Source organism: Diospyros lotus, chromosome 8 (assembly GCF_014633365.1).
Source record: "Diospyros lotus cultivar Yz01 chromosome 8, ASM1463336v1, whole genome shotgun sequence".
NCBI classification, from domain to species: Eukaryota; Viridiplantae; Streptophyta; class Magnoliopsida; order Ericales; family Ebenaceae; genus Diospyros; species Diospyros lotus.
The window spans coordinates 34986752-35009967 of record NC_068345.1 but is presented as its reverse complement, the minus strand read 5'-3'; the positions used below and the strand labels follow the sequence as shown (position 1 = coordinate 35009967).

The following is a 23216-nucleotide window of genomic DNA, read 5'->3' as shown; positions in this document are numbered from 1 at the left end:
CAGCCAGAGTAAAAGGTAGTATAGATTTTGCATGAGTTTCATTAAGGACGCTTCTGAGCACCAAGAAAAAAATATGTACCATTGGATGCGCTGAATTTGTAAGTATGTCAGGGTACCGAGGATGAAATGGACTTAAAAACCCCTCATTTCTTAGCTTCCTGGTATCTGTAGACAGGAATATTATAGGGCCCACAGCCTCCAAAACCTGGAAAAGCATATGCTTATTTATTCAAAACAATGATTATGAATAAATGTTAAAGTTAACTACTTTTCCTGAAAGGTTAAAAAAACTAAAAATAGACAAGAATAACAATTCAAAGCAACCAATATCAATAAAGTTCCTACTTAAAAGATTCTGAAATAAGATGTATATCATGACAAACAACATATGGGCAGAGGACCAAACCAATTTTATCATGAGACAAATTGAACTTCTTACAAGATCAGTTTAGGAAGAGGGAAAATATATCACCTCTCCTATACGGGGGCTGACAAAATTCAAGTCTTCATGTAATCCTTTCATTGGTGGATCATAAGAGTCAATGAATTGAACAAGCCTGTTATTTAAGAACAGGGAAATATCAGTTGCAACATGTAAACAACCCTTCGTAGAACACCCAAGATCATTTCTAAAATCATAACAAGCAGCCTTTACCTAAATGCTATTCAAAGTTTTTTTTTTTATTTGGTCAATTTGTTTTAAACACTAGAGCATTTCATTGACAATCCATCACGCTTGAACTAATATTCATAATTGAAATCTTTTAAGGACCAAACTCATTGGAGGATATAGGATTTTGTGTAAGCACAAGCCAGCAAGCAACTGGTTTCAACTCTGGCATCAACATTTCTACTATACAATGACAGAGAGTGGAATCTAACTGCTTCCTAAGTCCTAACTCTAACAATGATTTTGTCTCTCAAGTACAATCACTAGATTTGACATCACAACAAGCAACAATTGACAATTGACAAATAGACGGGCTAACTAACATTTCTAGATTAACATGCATCAGAATATAATTGCTTAACTGCCATCTTTGACCAGGGTAAAGGATATATATCTTTTTGCTTAATTAGATAATCCTGTAATATAAGCCACCTGATGTCAAGATGAAAAAGGCTTTTGTACAAATATAGCATATCAAAGAAGTAACAGTACAGAAAAATGAAATAGTCTCATAATTCATGTTTATAAGGGCACCCACAGGCACTATCAGAATTTTCATAAAAGCAACTAAATTGGGTGCACAAGTTCTTCATGCATCAATTTAAGTGGTATATATAATAAATATTATTCATGCATATTATGCACCCAGAAGGAACTATGAAAGTTAAGCATGATTGCAGACCATCTAGCAGGGCAATCAAGATAACCATAAAATATTCCCCTACCGATGATAAAAATCACAGTCCCGATCATCATGCAACATCGCATGCAAAATGTTATAAATTTGCAGCATCATTTTCCTTGGTATCTGCAATAAAATCATCAAAGAATGAATATTATACTATATTAAAATCATATTTACATAATATATTAAAAATTTTGTGGATGCATAACTTGGAGAAACAAAATTCAATTGTCAGTTAAAAGACTGACAAAACGGAGAACAGAAAAAAGTGCATGTTTTGTGGGCTTACCTTCTCAGCAAAAAGATTGACACGGATGAAGGCACAAAAGAGGTCCATAAATGCATGTAGTATGAGAGAGTTTTGATGGGGCTGCAGAAGTAATTCACCTAATCATCAAAGATTTCATCCATACACAGAAAATTATGGTTGTCAACCTGTGACATTAGGACTAGGGTGCACTTCAAAGAGTTTTTAAAGCTTGAATAATGGACATTTACTAGCATGGACATGTTACAAGCAACTAGAAAAGGAGCCAGAAAAAAGCGTAACTGAAATACCATTAGAACGCAACAGATATCAGACAAATTGGCATTGCCTTTCATGTCATGATACAAGACAACAATATTCCAGTTTTTTTGCATGTTAATATACTTACCAACAAGGTAATTACTGTACTGCTTAAATCCAGTATTAGCCGCAAAGCTTGTTCTCGAAATTCCATCAAATCAAGAAGCAGCTGATCCAGACAAAAGCAAGTCAACGACAGATAAGAGTATGAATCTCATTTATGTTAAAATGATACCTTGACTTACAAACAATCACCCAAATTAAGGCCAAAATATAACAGAAAAGTAACATGAACAAAAAAAAGGAAACACACAGCAGATGTAAAAACATAAATGTAAGCATACAAGGGAATCCATCTACTAGACTCACATGCAAGTGCAACACAAACACAGGGCCCACATAAAAATTCCATACTTCCAAGCACCTTTATAATAGCATTCTCCATTAGAGCAAATCTAGAGGCAGCTGAGTCTACAGACCTTCCTCAGGTGGACATTTCTCAAATCACAGGTTGACATTGGGATTGACAAACTAATTTACTTAGAAAGCATTTGGATTCTTATTCTCCTTTATTAGTAGGCCTCAAATTGGTTCATGTGGGCATGGTCGAGTTATTATTTAATTTATCTCTTAGATATTCTTAGTAGTCAGCTCCAATATTTACAGGGAGGACTGTATAGTACATTGTTTGGTTTGGTTTTAATAATATTGAAGTTTGATGTTTTGTCTCAGTTATAAATTGTTATTTAAAATAAGGGACTGAATCATGGCAACATATTGGATATGGAGGCTTGCTTATGCTAGTGATCCAACAGTTCACCAGGGGTCATGCAGTCACAGAACAGACCAACCATTTGGATCATGACAGCCAAGTTCAAGGATATCCAAGCTTGGCTTATAAGAACTAAAAGTGTGATAATGTGGATGTCTGAGATTTACGTGGAGCAGTTGTTATCATCAGAACTTGAAGCCTTCAAGAAGGACAAAAATGAGAGTTCAAGCACCACTCTTTTTGGGTCTTCGATTACTGTGTTCCAAATGTGGATGGTTTAGAATGCTTGGCACTAAGTACAGATTTAGGGTGGTTGGATCACATGTGCATGTCAGGTAGTTTTGGATATACCACATGGGGCCTCTATCAACATTAATGAAATAACAACAAAAAGAACCAATTTCATTTGAGTGTTTATGCTTGAGTAAGGATGGCAATGGGCCTCCTATTTACATGCCCATTAAGTAAATTTTCAAAATATGTTTTAAGTCTATATCCTTCAAATATGAATTTTTCAAACTTATTTCAATTTTAAATGGGTAACTAGGGCTTATTTTAATAAATGTTCAAATAAATTTTATCTCTATGACTCAAAGTACGAAGTTTTCATAATTATTTCAACTTTAAATGTATAAATGAGACCCATTTATTGGCCCATTGCCATCCCTACACTTGAGGAAATAAAGCAAGTTCCTATTGATTGATAGAATTGGGGTAGGGACTTGGTCTTCAAAATGCCTTTCATGGTTAAGTCAGCAGGCCCGTGCTCATTTTTTGAAATGGTGAGGAGGGATGTGAGTAAATAAGTCGAAATGGAGCATAGGGCTGTTCAGGGGTAGGCAACCAATGCCCAATATCTAGTTTTCAACTGAAGGAGTCTGAAATAGCTGGCAGACTCTCAAGATGGTTCCTGCACAGGGCATATGTCCTTGATCCAACTTCCAGGCTAAGCTATGGTTTGACCAGAGATGGGCACTTTATGAGTGAGTCCACTCCAGTCATTAGTGGGAGCAGGAGAGTTATCTAAAGACAAAGGACTTTGGGCATGCACGTCCAGATCATTGTAAACTCATAAATAAAGAACCTGGAGGCTGAAGCTGGCCTGTATCAGGTCAGTGACTTAATTTTAGGCAAACAAAGCCCAAATTCTTGGGCCGAGGGGCCTTCCCTCCTAAATTTTCTGGCAAAGCTTCTCATCCTTTTCTTTTTCTTTTTCTTCTTCTTCTTCTCAAATAGCCCTTGGTGATCTTGTCCAGCAAGCCAGGACAAGTTTCTGGTTGCTCTGAACAATAGTCATTCATGATGAAGATAACTACCATGGAGGACATTAGAAACTGTTCATTTATGATGCTGCCTACAGAGTAGTTTTGCAATAGAGTTGGGGTGTAACTGGCAGAACACTATAGGGGAAACCAAAGGTCCAATATATTCAATGAAACATAGGCACCTTACCAAATCTCTACAAAACTAAGGTGTTCCAACACTCACTAGGAATAGATAAAAAATAATAATTTATAACTTTTTCTATAAAAAACAATAAAACCACGAAGTTATTTCAGATGAGAGTTCATGATGACTGTTGACATGTTTAAGTTGCTTATCCTCTTACTTTACAACTCTATGCGTGTGAGCGCGCACGCGCGCGCGTTCCATGAACATTAGAATTTGTAAAAAAAATTCCTCATTCCAGCCACCATTTGAATTTAACTTTTCTATGTCTATTTAAGTATCAAATATTCATTATCAGGAGCTGTGAATGCAATTGACCTTGCTTACCATTGAAATCATGGCTTAAAGAACTATACTTCAGGTATGTACAAGCCATCAGTAACAGGAAATAGGAAATTAGATGGTGAGTAAGCCAAGGTAGCAAATACTCAGTGGCTTCAGTAAGGTAAAAGTTAAGGTGGAGAAGAAAGGAAAAGTTTCCCCAGTACAATATCGTATGGGTCAGCAAAGCATAGTCACCCAGTTATAGCTAAGCAAATTAAGGCAGAGATTGAATTCCCATGAAAGTTTAATGGCTTTCAGACACGGTAAAAACTGTATGCTATGTAATCAGGTGATTGAAGCTCACTCCAGCCCAATTTTTCCATTGATGTTCGCCTAACAATGGGTGGAATAATGTTCTTGACTGGGTTATCAAAAATTGGAACTTGGAAGGAAAAAACCATCAGCATAACTTTGAGAAGTTTTTCCAGCAGCTTATTTATATGCAGTCTGGAAGATATAAAAGGGCATTTGAATAAAAGCAAACACTTGTTAATGCAGTGTTTAATGAAGTTGAGACAAAAAAGAAAAACAGACTGGTTTAACACAACAATATGAAAGAATGCCAGAGAGGTTTCCATTCAGAGCAGATGGAACCCAGTTCAGATATTTATCTTGCAGGTTACTGGAGGGATATGCTGGAGCAAGGACTGGACTCATACATGCTTGGTGGAGCAAGGCCCGGGTAACCAACAGAGCTGATGGTTCAGGTTGTCCTTTCTGGTCTCATGGCCCACCCTATCCCAAGTTCTATAACAACAAAACTTTAATTTATTGATCCTAGAAATATGAAAATTTGGCAGTCTCTTGAACTTCAATCGGGTGGTTTTAGTGCTTCAGATAGAAAAAGTAGTTAAGTTCCGAGAAGAGGAATGAATAGTCCCCCATATAGCTAAGAATTTCCGAGAATGAGATAGGGAATCATCCTCTGCTTCCTTTGCTCCACTGGCACCAAAGATCAAGAATTCGAGATAGAAAGAAAGATTGGTTGGTGGGCTTAACTCTACCTATCTTTCGGGAAAGGCTTGGCTACACTATCGACCATAGTGCTTATATTCTGTTTCCTTTTGCTGTTTCATTTGTTACCTATAGTGGCCTTGTTGAATAATGTTCTCTCAAGGGTGGGGTCTCCACTTCAATAGAGACCACTCCCAACCTTATATGTAAATGGGATGTGTCCATTTTAAATTTATGTTTTCAGTTTTCTTAATTCATGCTCACTTACCCTAAAACAAAAAGAAAAGATCACAAAAGAAAAGGAGGATCTCCGACATTTATGAAATTTCACTTTTACTTGCATCATAGAGAAAAGAATATTAACATGTTTGCCTAGAGGGACCCTATACTTTATGAAGAATTTACCCTTGGGTCTGTTTGATTGGCCATCTTTTCCATGGAAAATGGCCATTTTCCACCCAAATTCTAGCTTTTGAGGTGTTTGATTGACCAAATTTTCCGTGGAAAATATTTTCCAACTTATGGTCATGTGATGCTCTTTTCCCACTTTTGCTGGAATTGGTTTTCCGGGGGGAGGGGTTAGAATTAATTTTCCATGGAAATGGAAAATCCAAGCTGGCCTTCCCCTTCCACCATCGCCCACCAATGGAGAAGAGAAGGATCGGCCAGATCCAGCAACTTGCAACAACGACCGCCCATCAACGAAGAAGAGACGGATTGGCCAGATCTGGCGACTTGCAGCAGTTGTGGCTAGGCGGCGGCCATCGACGACTTGCAGCAGCTGTGGCTAGACGGCGACAGCGGCTATCGGCAACTTGCAGCGACTGTGGCTGAACTTGCTATGCATGTATATTTGATTTATTTTTTGAATATGCGTATAATTGATTATTTTATGTAATTGATTATTGATTTGTGTATTTGATTATTGATTATCTTTATGTGTGTATATGATTATTTCCATGAAAAATAATGGCAACCAAACACCAAAAATTGAAAAAATATTACAATTTCTAGGTAAAAAATTAAGTCAATCAAACACCTTCAATTGACATTTTCCCTAAAATTTAATTCTAGACAATTCAATTGCCTAGAAAATATTTTCTTTCCATGCAAATTCCATGCTTGCAATCAAATGCACCCTTAATGTACAATTTTATGAATTATGATAATAATGTAAACATTTAAAATAAGGTATACTTGCATACGATAAGATTGATTTTATGAATTTCAATTATTATTTTGTATGGAATTTACAGGAAATTACTTGTGTCATTATGCCAAAGGATGAATAAATCCGAAACATATTTAATTATTCAAGCAGTGAATATCTTGTGAGCATTCATAAAGGTTCTAGTTTTCTTTCCAGACTGCTTTATATGTTTTCCATATCTTTCATTGGCTCCCTCATGTAACTAAACACTCATACTCCAAGCTAACTACGGCAACTAAAAAGGAAATTTGTATCCTTGTGGGACACTCTTTTTCAATATACATACAGTTACTAAGAGTCAGGAACACTCATGCTCCAAGCTAACCATAGCAGCTAAAAAGGAAATTTTGATCCTTGTGGGACACTCTTTTTCAATGAACACATATAATTACCAAGAGTCAGGAGACTTATCAATTAGAAATTTTATTTTTAACATAATTAGGCTTCTGTTAACTGCTCAGTGTTAGTAAGCTAAAATACAAAATATTTTTAGTTAGACATGGATACTAACCCATTTGAGTTTGATCCAAATTGTTTAAGCCCATGACACACCTTTTATTCAGATTTAGTTGAATGACTAATGTAGGCTTAAAGCCCAATAGAAGCCCACAATGGGAGAACCTTACTAAAACATGTAAATACTGGCTAAATTGGCTAAATCCCCTTTCTACTCTCACGTCATGAAACCCTAATTTGACCCATTCCATTGAAGTCATCACATTGTGTGCGAGATGAGAGAAGAAGGGGAAGCCCTAGCTTCACAAAGTTTTTGCAAATTTCATATACTTGCCAACAACTATCGATGGCAACAATGAATTCAAGTACATGATTATTTCAATTATCGATGTTCTACTATAAAACACACACACTCTTTAGGGATTGTCATACTGGTGTTGGCAGCATGTCAGGGCAATACGTGCCCAACACTTTCTTAAATTTTTTTTAAGAGGATATGGGAGGGGACATGCTTAGGACACATGTGTCCCCTATGCAAACACTTCAAAGACTAAAAAAATGAGGGTTTTCTTTTTTACTCTTCAGTTTTCCAACTTGGCAAATTGCATGACTCTTTTTTGTTTTTCCATGTTTTGATTCCATGCTTATTCAATTTGCATACCCTTCATGCTTCTGTTCTCTAGCCCTTTAAACATCAACTAGAGTAAGGGATGAAGACAAATGGACTATGAGTTGATTGTTAATTAAATTAGAGTTATTCATTTAGGATTTTGGCTTATAAATTTTAAATGCTTATTTATGAGTTTTGAATAACTCCGCCTGAGGATGTTATCCACTGTCGGTTCAAAACATAAACTCTAGACAAAGTATGAAAAACTGTAGGGGCATAACCCTTTATAGCAACACGTTATACTGCCCACGTGTAGTGTCAAGTGAGCTAGGACCGTTGCATTAGCGCCCGGATGTAGTGACAAATGAGCAAGGGTCCTCGCATTTGTTTGGATGAATGCAGGTAAAGAAACTAGTCCAAGATCAAAAACAAAAACAAATTCAAAGTCAAAGCCAAAATCAAACTCATAGATTAAGGATTGGGTTATAGAACATAGGAAAATTAACAGGCAAAGCTAAAAAAACCTAAAAAATTATAAGGCTGGGACATCTTAGTCACCTAAAAAATTATAAGGCTGTATATGAGTGCAGCAATGAAAAAAACCTAAAAAATTATAAAGAAGCGAAAAAGATAGCACAAATAGCTGTTAGTGAAGCAAGGTCAAAAGCATATGAAAATCCATATAAACGACTTGATACTAAAGATGAAGAAAGGGATATATATAAATTAACTAAAACAAGAGAAAGAAAAACAAGGGTTCTAAACCAAGTGAAATGCATAAAAGATGAGAACCAAAATGTATTAGTGAATGAGGGAGCGATTAAGGAGAGATGAAAGGAGTATTTCACAAAATTATTCAATGATGGTGCGAACACAAAAGTTAGATTGGGACATCTTAGTAATTCTGAAGAGAACGTGATCTATACATTTTGTTGAAGAAATAAAAACAGGACAGGGCCGGGCCTTGAAGATTCATTGATAATCATCCATTATCATCTTCCTATTTATTTTGTTTTATTTATTGCTTTGTATTATCTTGTGTTATTTCTTAGATTTATCTTTTAGTGTTGTAATCTAGATAATAGGGATGTAATCTAGTCCTAAATCTTAGGAGAATTCTTAGGAAACTACTTGTATAAATATTTTTTATCCATATCAATAAAATGTGTGGGAATACCGCTACCCTTTCTCCCTTTCTATATGGTATCAGAGCCTCGTTAATAGGCTGATACAGTAAACTCTAGTGCCTTCATTGCACAGCCACTTTGTTCTTCCAAAGTGCCTTCATTGCACTATTCAAGTCGAAACTCGTCTGTTTGGCCATCATCTTGCAGAACCACCACCACCATCAGGTTCGCCATCTCTAAATCGGCCAACCCCAGAAAAATCACCGACAACTGGAACCCCACACGCCACCACGCGCCGACCGACGAGCCGCCGTTCAAGCTCACTCCAACCCCACGCGCCAGCGCATAAAGGCGAGTCCGCTGACCGTTCGCTTCCAACTCCTCCAGATTTATCCTCTAACGTCTTTTAAGCCCATCCCTGGTGTCGAAATCTTCGTGTTCGTGCCTTCCAGTCGAGTTCATGTTCCTTCGTGTTCGTATCTTTGTGTTCAACTATCTGTTTCCCTCGTCCATCATGTCAGACACTTTAACAACAACAAATCCAACTCCAACAATCACCACCGAAGACATCCTTCCATTGGATTAGCCCCTTATTGTTGGAGAGTTACCAGGCATTCATCCATCCTATCGGTTAGATGGTAGGAACTTCCTCCAATAGTCTCAGTTGGTTAAAACACTTCTTAAAGGGCGAGGAAAAAGCAGCCACATGTCAGCAAACCCTCAAGCAGCTAACGATCCCAGCTTCAATACATGGGATGTAGAAGATTCTCACATCATGTCATGGTTGTGGAGTTCGATGCAGCCGGAGATCAGCAAGAACTTCATGTTCCTTAATACTGCCCGTGAAGTTTGGGAGACCGTACAGCAGACCTACTCGCAAGTCAGGGATGCATCAATGATCTTTGATGTTAAAACAAAGATCAATGGTACCAAACAAGGCCATGCAACTGTCACCGAATACTACAATCTGATGAGAGGTCTTTGGTTAGAGCTTGATCAATATCAAGCCATTAAGATGGTATGCCAAGAGGACACTGCCACTCTCAATCGAATCCTTGAACGAGACCGGAGAGTAGAGTTCCTAGCAGGCCTAAATCCCAAGTTTGATCAAGCTCGAGTACAAGTCCTTGGTAAGGATAAGTTACCTAATTTAAATGAAGTTTTTACTATTGTTAGGAGTGAAGAGAATAGAAGATCTGCCATGCTTTCTGTCCATAGCACAGAAGGATCGGCCTTGGTTAGCAAACAAGATAGAGGCGGCAACAAATCTGGAAAAACAGCATACCAGGCTCCTAGAAGGTCGGATTATAGGCCTGGGGTCAGAATCGAACCTCCAATCGTGATGGACAGTGGTGCACGTTTTGTAGGAAGGCAAGGCACACTAGAGAAACCTATTTTAAGCTACATGGAAAGGAGGCCATGTTAAGAAGGATAAGAGGATTCAAGAACGTGGGGCAGCATCAAGGCTATTTATCTAACAAAGATCCAGAAGAGGAGCCAGCAAAGAAAGATATTTCAGAAGTGGAAGAATCTACACAACTGAATCCAGAGGAATTAGGCAAACTAAAAGCTTTCCTTCGGACGTTCCAAGATGGAGCCTCATGCTCCTTGGTGCAACAAGGTAACCTTTCCTTTTGAGTCTTTCATTGCTTCTAAAACTAATAAGAATAGCATATGGATCCTAGATTCGGGAGCTACTGATCACATGACCCCTAACATTCAGTTTTTTTAAACATATGAGGCTCTTGAACCCACTAAACAAATCACAATTGCCAATGGTACTACCATCCCTATAGTAGGAAAAGGCAAAGTATAATCAATTTTTTGGCTACCACTTAACCAAGTTCTTCATGTCCCAAGCCTAACAACAAGTTTGATCTCTATTACCAAACTAACCAATGATTTAAATTGCTTTGTTGTTTTTTCACCACACGTGTAAGTTTCAGGACAAGGGCACAGGGAAGACGATTGGTGTGGCTAGGGTTCACAATGGGCTATACATCTTGGATGGGAAGGGTGAAGGCTCCATAAGGAAGCAACATAGTTTGGCCTACTCCTCCTCTCAATCTGCCTCTAACCTTTCTGCTATATGGCTTCATCATTTTAGATTAGGACATCCTTCATTTATTGTGTTAAACAAATGTTTCCGTCTTTATTCAATTCCTTAGATCCTAGCATTTTTCAATGTGATGAATGTATTATTGCAAAACATCATCGAGTTTCTTATTCTATTAGCAATAAATTGACTTCTATGCCATTCCATTTGGTTCATTCTAATGTTTGGGGGGCATCCAAAATACCTAATTATTCTGGGACAAAGTGGTTCATTACATTTATTGATGATTGCACACGCATGTGTTGGGTGTTTCTTCTAAAAGAAAAGGTCGCCATAGGATCAATGTTACCCTCATTTCGTAAAATGATCCATACCCAATTTGGCACTCCTATCAAACGATTTCGCACTGATAATGCCCGGGATTATTTTAACACCCACTTGCATAACTATTTTCAGAAAGAGGGCATTGTTCATGAGTCATCTTGTGTTGATACTCCCCAACAAAATGGGGTGATAGATAGAAAGATGAGGCATCTTCTCAATGTCACACGAAGCATCCTTCATGACCATCATGTGCCCAAATATTTCTGGGGGAAGCAGTTCTGAGAGCCACATATGTCATCAATAGGGTGCCTTCTAGGGTTATTAATGGCCTCAGTCCTTTCCAAAAGTTAATGACCTTTTTTCCTGAAATAAATCACCATACACTATTGCCTCTAAAGGTGTTTGGGTGTGTTTGCTTTGTCCACATCCTTAAAATTCACAGGGATAAATTGGACCCTAGAGCTCTTAAATGTGTGTTTCTTGGGTATTCTCCTACTCAAAAGAGGTATAAGTGTTATCATCCTGAATCTCGAAAATTATATGTCTCTAAGGATATTACATTCAATGAATCCCAACCTTTCTTTGAGTCTACCCCAGTTAGACCAGCCATCATTGATCAACCTGACCTAGATTGGGAAAATCTTAACCCTACCCTTGGAACAACACCATTAGGCACTAATTTCTCTCACCCTTTAGTTCCTGCCTCTCCAATCTTACCCAATTCTCCTAGGGAGGAGGAAGGTTTTGGACATGTTGATACTTTTTGATACAAAGGCTCTCCCTATGTCTATAAGAGACAACAACCCATCGGTGATCCTTAGCCACACTTGACATCAACTTTGAACCTGAGTTTGGATAGCACACCAAGTAAGAACTCCACATCCAGCAATCCTAACCCAAACTCAACGTTCTTGGAGCATACAAACCTCGACCTTCCCATTGCAATTCGAAAAGGGGTTAGGGCATGTACTAAACGCCCATTGGCCAACTACTTATCCCACCATCGCCTATCACCTGCCCATAAAAGCTTCTTGACTTCTTTGGATGCAATTGCTATTCCCAAATCCGTAGAGGAAGCCATGAGAGATGTCAATTGGAAAGCAGCCATGATGGAAGAGATGAAGGCACTAAAAAAGAACCATACCTGGGAGCTAGTAACTAGACCAAAGGATGTAAAACCGGTGGGATGTAGATGGATCTTCAATTTAAAGTAAAAAGCTGATGGATCACTTGATAGGTATAAAGCACGACTGGTTGCCAAGGGCTATACTCAGTCATATGGCATTGATTATTTGGAAACATTTGCCCCTGTTGCCCAGATGACAACTGTTAGAATCCTCTTAGCATTGGCATCTACCTATGGATGGAAATTACAACAACTTGATGTCAAGAATGAATTCTTGCATGGCGACTTAGAAGAAGAAGCCTTCATGGATATACCACCCGGGTTCAAGCAAGAGCAATCAGGAACCAACCACGTGTGTAAACTCAAGAAGGCCTTGTATGGCCTCAAACAATCCCCACGTGCATGGTTTGGTAGATTCTCAAAGGCCATGTTATCTATGGGGTATCACCAGAGTCGAGAGGACCACACTTTATTCATCAAACACACAGGAAATAAGGTGACAGCACTACTAGTATATGTGGATGATATAGTGGTAACAGGGAATGATTTACATGAACAGGGATGTCTTAAGGAAAATCTAGCTCGAGAATTTGAAATAAAAGACCTTGGTCCATTGAGGTATTTCTTGGGCATTGAAATAGCACACTCAAAGGAAGGTATCTTCTTATCCCAAAGAAAATATGTACTTGATCTACTTTCTGAAACAAGATTGCTAGGAGGAAAAGGGTCAAAAATTCCAGTTGATCCAAATATAAAATTGGGGGCTAATACTAGAAGCAACAAAGAAGTAGATAAGGAAGATTTCAACGCCTAGAAGGGAGATTGATATATCTTTCACATACTAGGCCTAATATATCCTTTGCAGTCAGCCTAGTAAGCCAATTTATGCATAGCCCTACTGAAGAACACATGCATGCCGTGAGAAAGATTATGAATTATCTTAAAGCTACTCCAGGCAAAGGGATTCTATTCACTTCAGGGGGAGACCTAAGGATCCAAGGGTATACCGATGCTAATTATGGGGGCTCTCTTGAACAGGAGATCGACAACTGGATATTGCATATTCCTAGAAAGAAATTTGGTTTCTTAGGGGAGTAAGAAGCAAAGGGTGGTTGCTAGAAGTGCAAAAGCTGAATTTCGAGCCATGGCCTTGGGTGTGTGTGAACTATTATGGCTTCGGATTATCCTAGAATACTTGAAAATTCTAGTGACAAAGCCAATCAAATTGTTGGGAGATAATCAATCAGCTATCAGCATAACTCATAATCCTGTTCAACATGACAAGACTAAGCATATAGAGATTGACAGGCATTTCTTGAAAGAAAAGTTGGACTCAGGTATTCTACAAATCACCTATGTTCCATCTAATCAACAAGTGGCAGATGTCCTCACCAAAGGTCTCCATAGTACTCAGTTTGAAGCCTTAGTAAGCAAGCTGGGGATGACTGATATCCACTCCCCAGCTTGAGGGGGAGTGTTGAAGAAATAAAAATAGGACCAGGTCAGGCCTTGAAGATTCATTGATAATCATCCATTATCATCTTCCTATTTATTTTGTTTTATTTATTGCTTTGTATTATCTTGTGTTATTTCTTAGATTTATCTTTTAGTGTTGTAATCTAGATAATAAGGATCTAATCTAGTCCTAAATCTTAGGAGAATTATTAGGAAACTACTTGTATAAATATTTCTTATTCGTATCAATAAAATATGTGGGAATATCGCTTTCCTTTTTCCCTTTCTATACATTTTATCGACGCATAAATTCAAAAAAAATAAGGCAAGCATTAAAAAATATGAAAAATCATAAGACGGTGGGACCAGATAATATATCAATAGAAGCATGGAAATGCATGGAAGAAAATGGCATCTCCTGGCTAACGAAATTATTTAACGTGATCCTTAAATCAAAAAAAATGTCAGATGAGTGGAGGAATAGTACTTTGGTTCCTATATACAAGAACAAATGTTATATTCAAAACTGTGAAAATTACAGAGGAATTAAGTTAATGAGCCATACCATGAAACTCTAGGAGAGAGTAATAGAGCAAAGGCTCAGAAAAAAAACAAACGTCTCGGAAAATCAGTTTGGTTTCATGCCTAGTAGGTCAACAATAGAAGCTATATACCTACTAAGGCGCCAAATAAAAAGGTATCGGGATCATCAGAATGATCTGCATATGGCGTTTATAGACCTAGAAAAGGCCTATGATAGGGTCTCTATAGAAGTATTATGGAGGGTTTTAGAAAAGAAAGGAATCTGAATAGCCTATATACAAGCCCTTAAGGACATGTATCACAGTGCAAAGACAAGAGTCAGAACATGCGGAAGGAATACTGAACCGTTTAAAATTACAATGGGACTACATCAAAGTTCTGCACTAAATCCATACTTATTTGCTTTAGTAATGGATGAACTCACTAAACACATTCAGACAGAGGTGCCATGGTGTATGTTATTTGCATATGATATAGTGTTAGTGGATGAAACAAAAGAGGGAGTGAACAATAAGCTTAAGTTGTGAAGAAACAATTTAGAATCTAAAGGATTTAAATTAAGTAGAAGGAAAACAGAATATATGGAATGTAAATTTAGTAAGAATGTAAGAGTGAAGGATGTTATAATAAAATTGGAAGACTAAATCATACAAAGAAAAGACCGTTTTCGATATTTGGGATCAGTGATTCAAAAAGATGGAGAAATTCACGAGGATGTCACACATAGAATTAAGGCAAGTTGGCTAAAATGGAGAAATGCATCGAGGGTGTTATGTGATGGTAAATTCTATTAAAACTGAATGGGAAATTCTATAGGATAGCTATAAGACCAGTTTTGTTGTATGGTTCAGAATGTTGGGCAATCAAATACCAATATGAGCAAAAAATGAGCGTAGCAGATATGAGGATGCTAAGATGGATGTGCGGCCATACAAGAAAAGATAAAATTAGAAATGAGATTATTCGTAATAAGGTAGGAATAGTGCCAATCGAGGATAATATGAGAGAGACTAGATTAAGATGGTTTGTCATGTGAGAAGAAGATCAAGAGACGCTCTTGTGAGGAGAGTTGATGAAATAAAACAATTAGTCAAAAAAAGAAGTAAAGGCAGACCCAATAAGACTTTGGGAGAGACATTAAAGTTTGATATGAAGTGTATGGGTCTAAATGAAGATATGACAAAAAATAGAAATATATGAAAGTCTAGAATTCATGTAACCGACCCTACATAATGGGATAAAGGCTGGATATGTTGTTGTATTTATGAGTTTCGAATATAGTTTTGATACTTATGCCATTAAAAATATAAAAAATTATTTTAGTAAATAATGTATCTTGATCGTGTCATGTCCTACATTTTTTAAAAACATTGTCCAGTGTCCTTTGTTCCATGTCCTTGTGTCCATGCTTCATAGGTGTTCAGTGTTCCAACGTTCACGTGTTTGTGCATTAAGTTTATACAACATCATCCACATTCATTTGACCTGGAATGGTAGCTCATAAATCAATAAATTTAGAGTATTGGAATGTATGGCTAAGATTAGAATTTATTACCCGTTAGACAAAATCACTGACCCCAAGTCAACCCATTGCTACTTCATTAGCCATCTAGAGCATTCTAAAGAATATAGGATAGATTGTTCTACATGCAATATTAGGATTGTTCAACAAAATCTTTGAAGCTTGATGTTGCTAATGTCGAATGCATTCCACCTATAGATATGAATTTGAAAAAAAAAAAAAAATGCATTATGTGCTCCTTTGTTTGTTATGCAAGAAAATGCTTTGCCTGCATAAGTTGAGGTGGCAAGCCCTTGACAAGATATGAAGATAGTTAGCCTCAAGTTTCCCAAGAAGCCCCTTTGTAGAGATCAATAAGAAAGAAGTGTTCTGCCAACTCTAAAGGTTCTTGGTGTCTCTTGATGAGAATAATTTAAATCCTGTAGATATTGACAAATTATTTAAGTCCTGTAGATATTGTTTAATCAAGGGCACATACTAGGGTTCTTACTGGTCTACAAGCTGATATGTGGATAAAGGCTATGAGTAATGAAATTCAATATCTGGCCTAATAATAGAACATGGAAACTTGTAGAACCTCCCAAAGATTGCAAATATGTGGTTGTAAATGGAACATTTTCATGTGTTTCAGAGTCAGACTAAAAAACCTTGGTCTTTGGTCCATTCATGTAAACCCCAAAACTTGACAATAATCACACTGCACCCTAAACCGTGATAATAACCAATAGAATATAGTACTGTACATGTCTATGCCAAATAATTTCAATTGACGGGCTCTTTTCTGGATGACGTATGGTCAAGATTCTCATCTTAGCCACCTTTTTACATTTTTCTATGGTTTATAAATATAATATAATTTGGGGTCACTATTACATACTAGAAATAATAAATACTAATTAAGAGCAGAAATAATTGCCATGAACCAAGAAGTTCACTGCAGTCTAACAATCAATGCCCAAAAATTATAAACCTGAGGCAGCAAATCCCCTTTAACTAGGAGGCTTGCATAATTTCTTGCAGCTGAATGAGTATTTGGGTGGCCAAATGTTCCAATAGAGGCTCTTGTGAGGAGAGTAAATGCTATGGAACAAGTATCTAGCAGAAGGGATAAAGGAAGACCAAGAAAAATTTGGTGGGAGACATTTATGTATGATATGACTTATAAGGGCCTTTTAGAAGATAAAGTCACGGATAGAAAGGACTGATGAATAAAATTCAGGTAGCGGACCCCAAATATTGGAATAAAGGCTTGATATATTGTTGTTTTTTTAACATAAAGGGGCTAATACCACCAAGGGATCAGTTTCATGACTAGACTATCCAAACCCGAGTAAGTTTATTCAAGGAAAATGAGTTAGGGACCAACTGATTTCATAATTTCTGGGCTTTCCAGAGAAGTGTACATAAAGGACTGTATCATCCTCTCTAGTTGGTTTCTGAAGTCTGCCAAGGTTTAATTGCCAAGTTTGAAAAAGGATCTCCTCATCCTCCTAAATTATTTCCAAAAGCAAGGACACTAAAATTACAATAGAAAGAAAAGATAGCATCCCTATCCAATCAAGAAACAGGTTTCAAGGGTTAGAAATTTATGGGAACAGGTCTTCAATAATTCAATAGGCAATAGGCATGCAAGTAAATTTTTCTCTTTGTTTTGCTACATTGTTACTTCTGCATATGTGGCATATTCTTTGGCTTGTCATTGTTGTCTCTTTATCTACAAAGTGATGCTTGGATGTAAATTTACTATCTTATTTGATGCACAACATTGAGCCTTGTCTTCTTTTTCAGGAACAGGATATGCATGCTAAAGGTCATGTACTTCCATTCCCCTTCATCAATAATTTATGAGTCATTCTATCATATCTCATCTTTTCTCCATATCCTCTATGAAACTCAAATCACCAGTACAATGGGATTCAAAGAAGGGGATGAAGAAAACAATATTTGCATGGCCAATCTCGACAGACCAATATGATCTTGAAATTTTCATGCATTGGTTTAAATTGGTTAAGAATACAACGATTCAGTACCTGAACCCATGGTTCCAAGCTTTGCAAATAAACTTCTGCATTGTCATTCAGTGCATCCAAGGCAACCTTGTCAACCTACATATTTCATAGCACTCGGCGTCATTTCCCCACGGACAACAAGACAACAAGAAAAGGGTCGAATCCAAACAGTCTCATTTCTTACACGTTCAAGCTGTAATTTGCTGTGATGCTCAGGAAACTTCTTTGAAAGTAGGATGCAAATCTTTGGATGATTGGGGAACACACCCGCCTTCCAGAATGCATCAGAAAACACATGACCCAGGGAATCTGGGTAGTCCAAAATCTGGTTCAGCCTGTACATTTTAGCCAACAGCCCTTCAGCAACACCAGTCAACTGATACACCCACTGCATGTTCAATCCCTTATGGGACCCGCTAGAACCCTGAACCAACCCTTCAGACCCGGGATTCCTAGGGCCTCTAGATGTCAGATGAGAATTCACTTCCTGACCCAAATACTCGGTCCACCTCGCTGGCCCTTCCCATTCCCTCGATCTTCCGGCCGTGGGCGACGAAGACAACACATCTTGCGCCAAATAATTTTGCCTGGGCTTTGTCATTTGCCCGAATTAACTTCACCCAAGCGCTCTGCAAGCAACAACGGCGTTCAGAACCACAAAAAAAATACTGAAACCCACAGAAACATTCGATCAAGAAAAACAATGAAACCAAAAGCATTCTTCCAACGCTACTAAACTACAGAATTATCCAGACCTTTTGCACTACAATGCCCTCAAATTAGATCCAGAACACCAGATTTCATTGCCCTTAAATACGCCACGCATACAGTTAGATTCGTCGGGAAGGAGAGAGTACCGTGGAGAGAGAAGAGGCCAAGTTCAGAAACAAAGTAGATTATTCACCGCCATTGGGGATTGGAACTTGAAATCCCAGTAACCGGAAGTCCAGATCTGAGCTTCTCCAAGTGCAGACGAGGGAGAGAGAGAGAGACAGGGGAACTAGTTAATGAAGTGATTCTCTGAAAGCATCCTCAAATGTAAACGGGAACAGAGAGATGAAAAACCGACGACTACACCCCCTGGGGTTGGTTTTGGGCCCCTTATTATATTCATTTTCCTTCACTTTCTCTTCTCTTTCTTTGTCCGAGAGAGAAAATAAAGCGACCGAAGACAAACAAGCCAGCACGACTATGCCACTCCTTTGCCTTCCGCAATCAAATCACGGGCAGTGATATGTCTGCGTTATTTTGGTGGATTGCCAATTTGAATTTTAATTTTTTGGAGATACATTCTGTAATTTATCTTCTTTAACTAAATCAAAAGGTTAAGCGTTGGGAGCTCTAACAAGGAAGAATTATTCCAAAAAAACTTTGCTCTTATGCAATATTTAATGTTATTATGACTACTGCATAAAACTCTACATATTAAAAGCAATTTTTTGCTTTCTTAGTTATTGTTTACAACTCCTTACCAAACCAAACTTTTATATTTATTTCCTAATCAAAGTAGCTTGGAGGTTGGTGCAAATTAAATTAAATGTGTTACTTTTTAAGCTTGAGATTTTGACTTTAAATTATGTTATCTCCATCGTTATTTGAATAATTTTGTAATATATTGACGATTTTATTAAAAAAAATCCTTAATTTAACATTAAAAATGATCAATTTTATAGCGAGTGTTAATCATCCTAAACCCTGTATTTAAAAAATGAATATTGGCAAAATATTAAGATTGGTCAAATAATCAAAATTATAATGATCTTTCATACTCGTAAATTCAAATCTCCTTAGGAGCATAAATAAATAAATTATTGTATGTTTTTTACTTATTTGTCAAATTTGATTGTTCAATACTACTTTATCACTACCTATCCATCTTTCTTTCCATTGATAAATTTCTATTTTGGATTCATTGTAATTTATTAAAGACTTAAATTTGTTCAAACGCCCATCTAATGTCTCATTTTTTAGGGTGTTATAGTCGTGGCAATATAGAGATTTTTTTTGTCAATTGCACTTTGATCTCAATATTTTTTAAAATTTTATTTTCTAGTCCCTTAAAATAAATATCCTCAATAAAATTAAAGTGAAGATGTATATTATAATAACTCATAGAACTCAATTTATATCGAATTTAAGTTCAGGTATATACATCCGAATTGACTTTAAATAATTATCTAAACTTTTCAAGATACAATATAAATAAGAGTATAAAATATAAACATGCAACAAAATTAAAACTCTAATAAGCAAATTCATTATTTTCATATCACATTCATTAGTCGATATCTTCTACAATGGATTACCTATCATATCTACATATTATATACATTTCATATAAAATAACACATATGGGGATGCTAAGTTTCAACAACATTTTTTGCATAAAATTTATGATGTGAATAAAACGTAGAAGATAATTTTTCACATTTTATCACTTGCTGTTCAACATAGTATTGTATAATCACCTATTTTCATGTCAATTATGAAAATAAAATACTCATACTCTATATGTTGATTATTGTAGGAAAAAATTTAAAAACTTTTTTGTGTCAGTGTTGACTTACAACTTTTAATTTACGACCACAATGCACCTAAAATATTTTTCCAAATCAATTATCAATTTTTTCCTTCAATATTTTTTATTGTCTTTCACTTATCTCCTTATTTTCATATATTTTTCTTATTTGTTATCTTAGATAAACTATAAATTAGTCACTAGACTAATTTTTCAAGTGGCTCGCAACTTTTCGATGACATTACAAACTCTTTAAAAAACTACCATTTCGTTTCATTTTTATACCAAACTCTTCCATTTTCATTTCATAATAAAAAAACCTAACAATCACCCTCAAAATCGATCATAACAGATTGATTATGAACCCAAAATCTCAATCTAAAACACTTCTTTTTTATAGTTGAAATCGTCCAAAATTTTTAAATCCTTCAATCTTTATTATTTTTTTATCCTTTTCTTCATCCTAGCCTCCCAGGTCAAATTTATTCTAGAGATTCGGTAGGTGTGTGGCAGTGCAAGGGAGGAAGTTAAAAGTTACAAGATTTTTAAAAATTATACTTTGACACTTTTATTTTGATTTATTGCATTACAACCCCTATCACATACCCTCAACTTTTAAGAATTTCACCAAGACCCCTTATGACACTTATATCTCACAAGATTTTTAAAAAATTTAATCAGTACCCCAATAATTTTGAAATAATTTCTCTTAGGCCGCATAGCTTTTGAGAAATTATATTTTCACCCACAATGCTCTTGAGATGTTTTCAATGACTTGTAAGATTACAAAAATACCCTTTGGCTTTATATTTTTTACTTTTACTATTTCTTTGATTTTTTTGTTTAAATTTCAAATATTACTACTTATGTTTTGCCATTATTGTAATGTAAAGAGAATTGAATAAATGCCAAAAACAAATAATAAATAGATTAGTAAGGACAATTTGAAAAAATCATGAAAACCCCAAAAATAAAGAAAAAATAATAATATTAATAATTTATCTTCTTCTTTTTTTTCCGCTTCTCCTATTTATTTAACTCTCTCTTTAATAGTTATAATAACCTATTGGGCTATGCATTATATGTCGAGCCTTTTTTTTTATTTTTGATGTTAGTTATATTTATTTTAAATTTTAATTATTTTTTATTTAAAAACTATGTAATTTTGACATAAAATAAATGACGTTAGCTTATAAAGTTGACAAAAAAAAAAAAAAAACATGCATAAGGACTTGAAACCGTAAGCACTTCAAAGACCAATTTTAAAATACAAGAACGCGTTTGAGAATGGATCAAACCATAAAAAAATTGTACACAATTTACTTATTTTTACATTTACACATCTATAAGTCATATCAATGATTAATATGAATTAATCATAAATAATTTTATCAGTTCATATAAGGTGTCAAAAATTATACTAAACATACAATTTTATTGTAATTTTTTCAGAAGTCTCTTACCTAAACAATATTTGTATAAAATAAAATACATAAGATGATAAATAGAGGGATTGCATTTTTACCTTTGCTCAAATAAAAAATAAAATAAAATGACAAGCAAAGCTTACCCTCTTCTGACGTCATTTCCTGCATTTTTTGTATATTTTTTCTTTTATTTTTATACACCATTGCAATTCACATTTATTAAGCAACTCTTATACTCATTGTGTTTTGCTTTAATATCACAGCCCCATCACTCTTGACTCCTAAAACCAAATTGTTAAATCCACACTACTAGTTGTAAAGAAGCTGCTTGGTTGGTTCCCTTCTTACAGTTGTTTTGGTAACAAAATTTATTTTCATATCAAATATCAATCTAGCAAGAGTATAAGTAATTTGGTTTTTGACCTATATAAATATTATTGTATTTTTATTGACGAAATTTATATTTTTATTTCTATACTTTTATATTTTTTTTCGTATGATGGTCCAAACTTTTCATTATTTCAATTATACTTTTGAACTTAATTTTTAAATCAATTTAAACTATGTATTTTTTTTTTTTTTTGTGTGACAAGTTGAATCTTTGGTTATTTCGATCACACTCACGTACTTATATTTTCAAGTCAATTTAATTTTTATACTTTGATGTGTTAAAAAAATATAAAGTAAGATAACAAAATACACATTATATTCTGTTTACTTCAAAGTACAAGAGTTAAATTAACTAAAAAATATAGTTCAAGTGATGTAATTAAGATAATAAAAAGTTTGAATTATTAAACAAAAAAATAATCAAAATATATAAATTAAATTGACTTGAAAATGTAAGTTTACAAATATAATTGAAATAACAAAATATTCGAATAATTGTATAAAAATACTCAAGATAAAAATATAAATTTGACATATTCTTATTCTTATGATGATAACATATTTGTTGTCTTAATTTTCACCCCAACTCTTTGAACCATTGGGGATTCCTTGATGAGCAAGAAGTGGCAGTGAGTTAAAAGGGATGAATTATGGGCACAGGAAGCCATAGACACCCCCATCAACCTCCTCCTTTTTTTTTTTTTTTATCACTAAGCAATTGATGCAAAACAGATGAGTTTAGTGGGAAGCAAACCTTATTTCAAAAGAACAATGAGAAGGCACCCAAAATTCAGGAGCCCTTACACTTTACCATCCCATGAGTCATGATTGGTTTACCATTTGGTAATACAGAAATAGTCCTCATCTACTTGTCAAACCATCTTTGAATAAGAAACTAATTATATTTTATAATTCTCAAATTCATATATATCCGATCACTTAAATTAATAAAAAAATTTATTATACGTGGCTTTATAATTGTCAAATTTATATATATATGTCACGCGTAATTTACGAAATA

General features: G+C 35.6%; 1 protein-coding gene across 3 annotated transcripts in view; it reads right to left on the bottom strand.

Moving 5' to 3' along the window:
* LOC127807453 (protein NAP1) overlaps nt 1–19017 on the bottom strand; it is a 67173-nt gene extending 48156 nt beyond the window's left edge. The window contains exons 1-8 of one of the 3 annotated variants that reach the window (XM_052345308.1): nt 18616–19017; nt 18045–18489; nt 17882–17956; nt 2012–2092; nt 1645–1725; nt 1396–1478; nt 473–557; nt 80–205 (exon numbers count right to left, since the gene is read on the bottom strand). In XM_052345308.1, the coding sequence (XP_052201268.1) occupies nt 80–205; nt 473–557; nt 1396–1478; nt 1645–1725; nt 2012–2092; nt 17882–17956; nt 18045–18461 (948 nt within the window). In that variant the 5' untranslated portion in view covers nt 18462–18489; nt 18616–19017. Of the gene's footprint in view, nt 1–79; nt 206–472; nt 558–1395; nt 1479–1644; nt 1743–2011; nt 2093–17881; nt 17957–18044; nt 18490–18615 lie in introns of those variants that run through there. The other 2 variants (XM_052345307.1, XM_052345309.1) reach the window with 2 other exon arrangements.
* Between the last annotated feature and the right edge of the window lie 4199 nt (nt 19018–23216).